The sequence below is a fragment of the Nansenia antarctica genome (assembly GCF_963989245.1).
Source record: "Nansenia antarctica genome assembly, chromosome: 1".
Classification (NCBI taxonomy): domain Eukaryota; kingdom Metazoa; phylum Chordata; class Actinopteri; order Argentiniformes; family Microstomatidae; genus Nansenia; species Nansenia antarctica.
In genome coordinates this window covers 53,940,503-53,948,488 of record NC_137674.1, presented here as the reverse complement: position 1 = coordinate 53,948,488, position 7,986 = coordinate 53,940,503, and the positions used below count along the sequence as shown (strand labels likewise).

Below are 7,986 nucleotides of genomic sequence, written 5' to 3'. Positions count from 1 at the left end.
ATCACCTTGCACAAACTGCTAGAGCTGGGCGAAACCAAACATTTCAGGTCTCATACCTACGTAATTTGGCTTAAATTACACAGTAATTGTTAGGGATGGGACGATACACTCAACTCACGATACGATGCACCTCACGATACGATAGTCACGATACAATATCATAAATAAAACAAGATCAAACATTTCACAACTAGATGGCAGCTACTTCACTGGAAATGAGGATAATATCTTCCACTACAGTATCTGAAATAAACAAAATTTTCTATGAAACAAAACAAAAGACACTTTCTACACGCGTTCTCTTACTAATCAGCTGCTCCATTACTGGAATAGAAATGGCTTACGAAATTCGCGTTCGCGCATGTCCGCGCGTGTGTGTTTGCTGAGCATGTGAGGAAGATAGAGAGAATAATGACACTTTTGATATTGTTTTTGATCACTAATTATTAGATTTAGATTAGATTACATTTTGTCTACTTCCTCCTTGCTGGCAGCCTAGAATATGACACACCCACTGACGACGTGACTGTTCTACGTTTTGGTTCGCACTTGAGAACCACTATTTTCTGGTTCCTGCTGCGAACCAATTGAGTTTTGGTCTGAACGCGCAGGCCGGTTCCAGACCTGGTTCGCGAACCGGCACGGTTCTTTGCCGGTGTGAACGCCCTATATGTGGTCTTGACTACATGTCCACTTTCTCACCTGGTTCTTGCTCTCTCTCTCTCTCTCTCTCTCTCTCTCTGGTGTCTCACATTGAATGGCCTAATTAACCTTGACAACCCAACTAAATAATTCCCAATTTTAGCAGTGGACAACTCACCACCATAGGACACTTTGTAGTAAAGGTAGGACATGATAACAACGCCTGGCCACATCTCCTGGTATGCCCCGGTGTAGTAAGGAGACATCTTGGACCACCAGCTTGCAAATAGTCGCCCTGCCATCTGTGTAAAGTGGAGGAAAATGTTATCTACACTTAATTTCAAAGCATGTTTACGATTGATGCCCTATAAAAAGTTGTTGTAAAACAAAGTCGAGAACATTGCTCTAAGGGAATGATCATTAACAATAACATGCCTTTTGATTATGGCTGGCTAGCTAGTAAGCTACATAGAGGTCGTACTACTAGTCATTGCGGTCGAATAATGTATGCTAAGCTATTAGCAGGCTAGGTAAATGGATTAGGTAGCTGCTGTCAATTCTTGCAGATAACTTATCTGGAGATAAATACATACAAAAAACGGATAAAACATACATGGCTAGGTAGTTTGCAAATACTGATAAGCGACCAAATCCAAGGTTAGCTAACTAGCTAGATATATTCACACAATCTGACAGCTCACAGAGCTAGCACCCACACAGGCCTCATTGCAGTGGACGCCTAGTTTACTGGCTGTCACGTCAAATGAGAAGCACAAACATAGTGAGCAACGCTACACTTCTGACATATCCAATGATATTTTGCAAGGAGCTTATAAGATTGTATTTGTTCAACACACCTTTTAATTTGTGGGACACCGTGCGACGAAGGTCAATATCCGTCTACAACCAGCAGAGATCAGACGAACCTACAAGGCGCATGCGTGCTTCTGCTCCTTCTTCATTGGGATTTTAATGACGGTTGGCAACAAATGTCAACGATGCATTACCGCCCCCCACTGGACTGGAATGTGTACCATTTTCTCCCAATGGCCCTAGGGCGGTTGGCATGGTAACGCTTGTGTTAGTCCTTTGGCATAGTTAGCAAACTAGCTAACAATAAACGTCATCGGGAAGCTACCTGTAAATTAGTCCACTCTGACTTGCCAGCTACTATTTGTTAGCTAGCAAGGATGAAGAAGAGGGTTGAGAAAGTAGTGAAAGAGAAAGACAGGCCGAATTCTGTTGAAGAGAAGCCCTCAAAAACAACGGGTAAGTCGTGATGTCGAGATGTCAGGCTACAAAACTTGAAAAACAAATGCATGCTGCATAATGCAAACACCAATGCTTCGCGTTCTTATGTTACTCACGGCGTTTTATCTGCTCTTCGGCTTTAGGACTGAATATACAGGACAGGTGTCCAACTCAAAGCATAGGTAAGTTACAGTAGCAAACATTTTTGATTTTGCAAATGTGTCATTATAGTTCAGTTGCAACACGTCTTCAAATGACCTAGTCAGACAGTCTCGGTCTGTTGCAAGTATATGAGGCAGATGAGGCTTTTATAGGAGAGAAGAGGTGATTGGTCTCTTCATTTCTCTCTCTCTCTCTCTCTCTCTCTCTCTCTCTCTCTCTCTCTCTCTCTCTCTCTCTCTCTCTCTCTCTCTCTCTCTCTCTCTCTCTCTCTCTCTCTCTCTCTCTCTCTCTCTCTCTCTCTCTCTCTCTCTCTCTCTCTCTCTAGATGACTACCAGTGCTTGGGCAGTCTGGAGGTGGACTTTCCTGAGCTGTGTGCTCTTATGGGCATGAGGGAAATCCCTGCTGTCACCACAAGAACCTCAGTGTCTGTCTCGCCAACTACAGACAGAGGCAACATGGGTAAACAACAACAACAACAACAACCCACATGGCATTTATCAGCCATAACAGAGACTGACACTTATTATATGTCCATCCGTATAGTCTGTTTAACCCTTTGCATCTTTGTGGCCTTAGAGGACAGCCAATCCCAGATGGCAGCTGGGATTGTGACAACAACGTGGTGTCCTAAACCCCGCCTCCAAGTGGAGCTGGAGAATGAGGCCCCTTTCAACGTCAAAGAGGTCAGGGTGTTCGGTGAGAGAACCACTGAGCAAAACTACAGTATATGTGACAGCAGCTGGTGAAAGCGGGAACAAGTTGGCAATCGACCAAATGTTCTGACATTTATTACGAAAAATGTAAATACATTTTAAAAAATAATAATAATACCGTAGTGGGGATTACTCACCGAATCCATTGCATTGCAATGTTTTGGCTTGACTAGCAAGTGTGTCATTGATTTTCAACAATGTTGAAATGTATTTACATTTTTCAGAATAAAGGTCCAAACATAGAGGATTGGTTGCCGACTTTTAGCAGCTGCTGTCACATATTCCTTTACTGTCTCTGAACAACAGTAGAATGCGGCATAAACAACGTTGGCTAGTTACTAGTTACTAGTTGACTTAACCACACAACATAAACATGTATTTGTTGCCATAATGTTTCTATTTAGAAAGTCAAACAAGCAGAAGTTCCGTGAGACATTTTGAATGTGACTTTATAGGTTGGAAGGTGGATGGACTGATGGCTCAAGTGTTTAACAAGATACTGCCATCCCTCAGCAATCTCCAGAACGTCCTGTAAGTACATAGAGAGAGGTGTCAGAAAGATAGATGCACCCTAACCCTAACCCTAACCCTGTAGTATAGGCCTATATGACAATAGTTTAGCTACCTTTAAACCCACTTTCTGAGAATGAGTGTGCTATGACTATGTTTTGGCTAATTGTGTTTTTCAGTGGACTGATATGCTATGATTGTTCTGCATTTGTTCCTGTTGATTTGTGTTTTGTGTTGTAGTCTTTGGCGGGCTGGGCTGACACATCAAACTCTGACTTCCCTGAAGAACACAATGTCTATGTGCTCCAACCTCAGGTGACTGAATGATCCATCTCCTTTGATGCTTCTTAACATGCTTCATAACTTGTGTCCTACACTAGAGATGTGCAGGAAATAATGAAAGCATGTCTGAACTCTTAAGCTCTGTTTCTCTGTTCCTATTTCAGAACTGTGTTTTTGGAGGGAAACCCTCTTCCGGAGCATAGCTACCACCTGCTTATATCTGAAGATAGTCTGTGAGTCACTGTTTCATTTTGGCATTTATTATTCACAAATGGGCATTTGTCAGCATCACGCACGCACACACGCATGCACACATACACACACACACACACACACACACACACACACATACACACACACACTTATTCCATTCTTACTGAAGTATGTCGTTCCTCATCCGTTGTAAAGCCTTACCAATGTCTCCCTGCGAAACAACCGGATTGGAGAGGAGGGTGCTCGTTTGATTGGCTCAGCCCTGTCTACAGCCCACTCTGCCAACAAGAATCTCCTGTCACTCAACTTGGCCTTCAATTCCATTGGTGATGTCGGCGCTGCTCATATAGCACGGGTACACAGCCCTACTTGTACGATTATGATTTGCAAATGTATCAGCCTTAAATTGAAAATACTAAGGCGATTGAGGATATACATCTTGTTCTTATCCCGCCCATCAGACTAATTCTCATTCTTCTGAATCTCCTGTTTCCTAGGGTCTGCGTCTTAATCGCACCTTGCTGTGTCTCTCTCTGGCTAACAATCATATTGGAGACACAGGGGCCATTTGTCTGGCTGAAGTGAGTTCTCAAACTCTGCACTCTCTGGATCCTTTACTGCAATTGCATTTGATTGATTTGTAATAGCCTTATGCGTGTACGTTGCTAACAAGAAAATGATTGCACCACACAATACAAATAATACATTATACCTGCACAACTGCTGAACAGCATGCAGTGATGCTTTCTCCCTTCCCCTCTATCTTCTCCTCAGGTGCTGGGTCCCTTTGCTCTGATCCATGAGGAAGTTGTGGAGAAGAGGAAGTTGCTACTCAAAAGGGACCAGTCGGTGAGAAGGGGAAATCCATCTATCTCATCATACACAACAAACTCAAATTTAACACATCTGTAATCGTATGCCTACCTATTTACTTTGAACAGGGCTAAATACAGACAAAGCTATATTCATTACACATAGCCTCAACTACTCAGCTGTCTGTTGTGTCTGCCTGCCTTCCTGTTTCCCCTGCCCCTTGGGCTGTTGTGGCTAAGCGGGGTGTCTAATGATCGCATGGTTGGTGGTTTGATCCCCGGCTCCTACTGTTCACATGTCGAGATGTCCTTGGGCAAGACACTGAACCCGAAATGTCTCCCTAATGATCGGGCCGGTGCCTTGCATGGTAGCTTGCTGCTATTAGAGGCCATTGTAAAGCGCTTTAGAATAAGGTGCAATATAAGTGCAGTCCATTTACCATTTACCATTCATCATCCCCTCTCCCTGCCTTTGTCTATCTCTGTATCATTGTAATTCTGCTCTCTCTCTCTCCCCCCCCCCCCCCCTCGACAGCCCTCTCAGGCGGTAGGTGCTGACTCAAAGTGTGACCGTCCTCTCTCCATCCCTAGCAGTTCTTCACTGGAGCGCAACGTCAGCAAACAGGCAAAGACTGCCTCCAAGAAAAAGGTGCTACTGTGCCAGAACTCATGACACTCACAGACCCTTTCTCCTTTCTTTTAAAAAGTAGAGAGGAAAGGTTGACTTCACATTTACATGAATCAAAGATTCTTACCGTGACAATGATGACATTGAGGTCTTTTACTCAGGACATGCCCAAAAAGGATGAGAAGCCTGCAGCTAATCAGGCTGCGGGAAAGAAGGAGGAGCCGAAACTCACCAAAAAAGGTAGTGATGCTTTTGACATCAACACCTATATGAGATCCTTCTCTGATAAACCATGATGTTACATTTACATACACAATTACATAAACATTTATATACACAATACATTTTGCCTACGTAAGTGAATCATCTATCCATCAGTCATGGCAGGAAAAAGTGATCTATGCTCTGGCCAGGGGCCATTGGCAGTCATAATGCTAGGAGAAGGAAGAAGGAAGAATTAATATACTGTATATGTATAAACATTTTAATGATGTTTATAATGGTCTCTTACATGCCATGTCTGTTTCTGTCGTTCTGCCTCAGTTGCTGATACTAAGGTGACCCGGGGAAAGGGAGGAAAGGCAGGGGGGAAAGAGAAACGTCAAGAGGTACCAAAAGACGCCACCTGGTTATAGACTGAGATCAAACCTGAAATGTCAAATAATACATAGAAAAGCGGATAATTTTTTTGTATTGACTTTTGACTTGTATTGACTATTGACTAACCTTCCTCCTATGACGTGAAGAGCCATCACTTTGAATGGCCTGGGAAATATTGTGCAAATCCCATCGGTCTGTGTTTCTGTGTCTTTTTCTACAGGAGAAGACCAATGCTGCGGAGAATAAGGTGTGTATGCTGCTGTTTAAAGCAGCCGTCAGTGGTTTCTGCATTCAGGGTCACAAAATACTGTATTAACAATGGGGGATGCTAAGAGCATCATTACTTTTTAAAAACATGATTTCAAGCTATATGTGATTTGTTGTTGATGTCAACAAAAACATAAACAAAACAGTAATCAACCCTTATTGCTATAGTTGTGATGAAGTACAACATGTGTTCTACTCTCATAAATGTATATTGGAGTCCTATGAATCCGTTTATTTAAAATGTCGAAATGTCTCAGAAAATCACTGCTTTAACAGTATATGTGTGGTTTGAAATGCACAATGTTAGGACTTAATCAAAGTATTTAGAAGACATACCATATACTGAAACCTGACATTACTGTTGAAAACAAACATTACATCAGTTCAGTGTACAGTGTGAGTAATCCAACCCTATGCAAGTGACACTACTTACTGTACATAGGTGTTTCTATGATATGAGTGCCTTCCGCTCTCTCTCCACCAGTCAGCAGAGTTGGCTGAGACAGTGAGCCCCCTTCTGGAGCCAGGGGTGCAGCACACAAGGGGCCAAGTTATTCTACCTGGCAACACGGCTCTCACCTCCCTCAACCTGGCTGGTCAGCAACACTTCCACTACACAACAGTGTTTGGAATGGGATAATTATTTTATATTATAAAATACATACTTGCATGAGTATGTACTTCACACCTCATGTCTAAGATTGCATTTTTCACTGAATGCAGTATGGCATCATCTTGGTCTTTCTGTTATAATAGGAGGCCACCCTGTACGAGTGGCCTCTTATTGTAATAAAAAAGAGCCACATAGTTTTTTTTCTAGAAGGCAGTAGTAATGTTTTCATATCCATTGGACACACAGAAGAAGGATTGTGTACTAGTCGCCTGTTGACATGATTGAAATTATTTGCTTCTCATTGTAAAGGCAACAAGAACAATTTATTGTTGAGGTGTGTTGGTGTAGCTGTTTTTTTGCTCTGTGTCTTCTGTGTACTCTAGGCAACAGACTGACGGAGCAGTCACTTCTCTCCTTCCTGTCCTCAGTTGGAGCACAGAGCGAGGGAGGAGGTCTCCTACGTCTCTGTCTTAATGTAAGTGTATCTCTTTCTACCCTTTCAAGTGCTGTCTTTATGTGTGTGTGTGTGTGTGTGTGTGTTTGTTTGTGTGTGTGTATGGTTTGTCAACAGCCTTGGTGAGTGTATGTTGCTAATTTAAAAGTTAAAACCATAACTTTGGTTTATGGAAAAGTAAATCTTGATCATGATGATCATCAGTCCTGTCACCAATGTCTCTGGCTGCAAGACTGAGCAGGACCCTCTCCTCTTTCCTTCAGAGAAACCGCTTCCCTCCTGACTGCGATTCCGTCATCAAGATACAGGAACTGATGTCACTCCGGGATCCTCTCAACAAACCTGCCTCTGGTCAGGTGGACTAGGAACAGGAGCAGGCAGCATAGGATATAGGCAGTGGTGGGCCGTCAGGGAAAAGAGTGTTGTCCCACCTCCGGCTATAGCCAGTCCTATGTGGGTCAAAAGTGGGCCGGTTCTGTATTAATTAAAGCACCCCAATTCTGGGCTGTGTGTGCGTGCGTGCGTACGCAGCTATGATATTGAATATGAATTGTTTTCTAAAATACCCAGGGATTACTGTGGTTCAGGCTTTATGGTTAATAAAATGTACACAATCTTACAATCCTTGTATTTCTTCTTTGTTGCTGTACAAGCTCCGCACCATGGGAGATCATGCTTTCTGCTCGGCTGCTCCCAGGCTGTGGAATGCTCTCCCTGACCACCTAAGGGCACCACAATCTGTGGATGCTTTTAAACGAGGCCTTAAAACCTACCTTTTTAATAGTGCCTTTTTTTAGCCTTTTAATTGAAAATGTTTATTGTTTTATCTTCTTGTTTT

The 7,986-nt window shown here is 42.8% G+C and overlaps 1 protein-coding gene across 1 annotated transcript; it reads left to right on the top strand.

Moving 5' to 3' along the window:
- Positions 1-1,832: 1,832 nt before the first annotated feature.
- Positions 1,833-7,513, top strand: lrrc71 (leucine rich repeat containing 71; the record flags this gene model as incomplete). Its single annotated transcript, XM_080549896.1, has 17 exons — positions 1,833-1,911; positions 2,037-2,075; positions 2,381-2,515; positions 2,633-2,752; positions 3,225-3,300; positions 3,520-3,594; positions 3,726-3,794; positions 3,970-4,129; positions 4,272-4,355; positions 4,549-4,623; positions 5,122-5,235; positions 5,376-5,454; positions 5,758-5,822; positions 6,035-6,061; positions 6,566-6,677; positions 7,078-7,169; positions 7,412-7,513. 17 exons carry the CDS (start codon positions 1,833-1,835, stop codon positions 7,511-7,513), a joined length of 1,503 nt encoding a protein of 500 aa, XP_080406022.1.
- Positions 7,514-7,986: the final 473 nt, after the last annotated feature.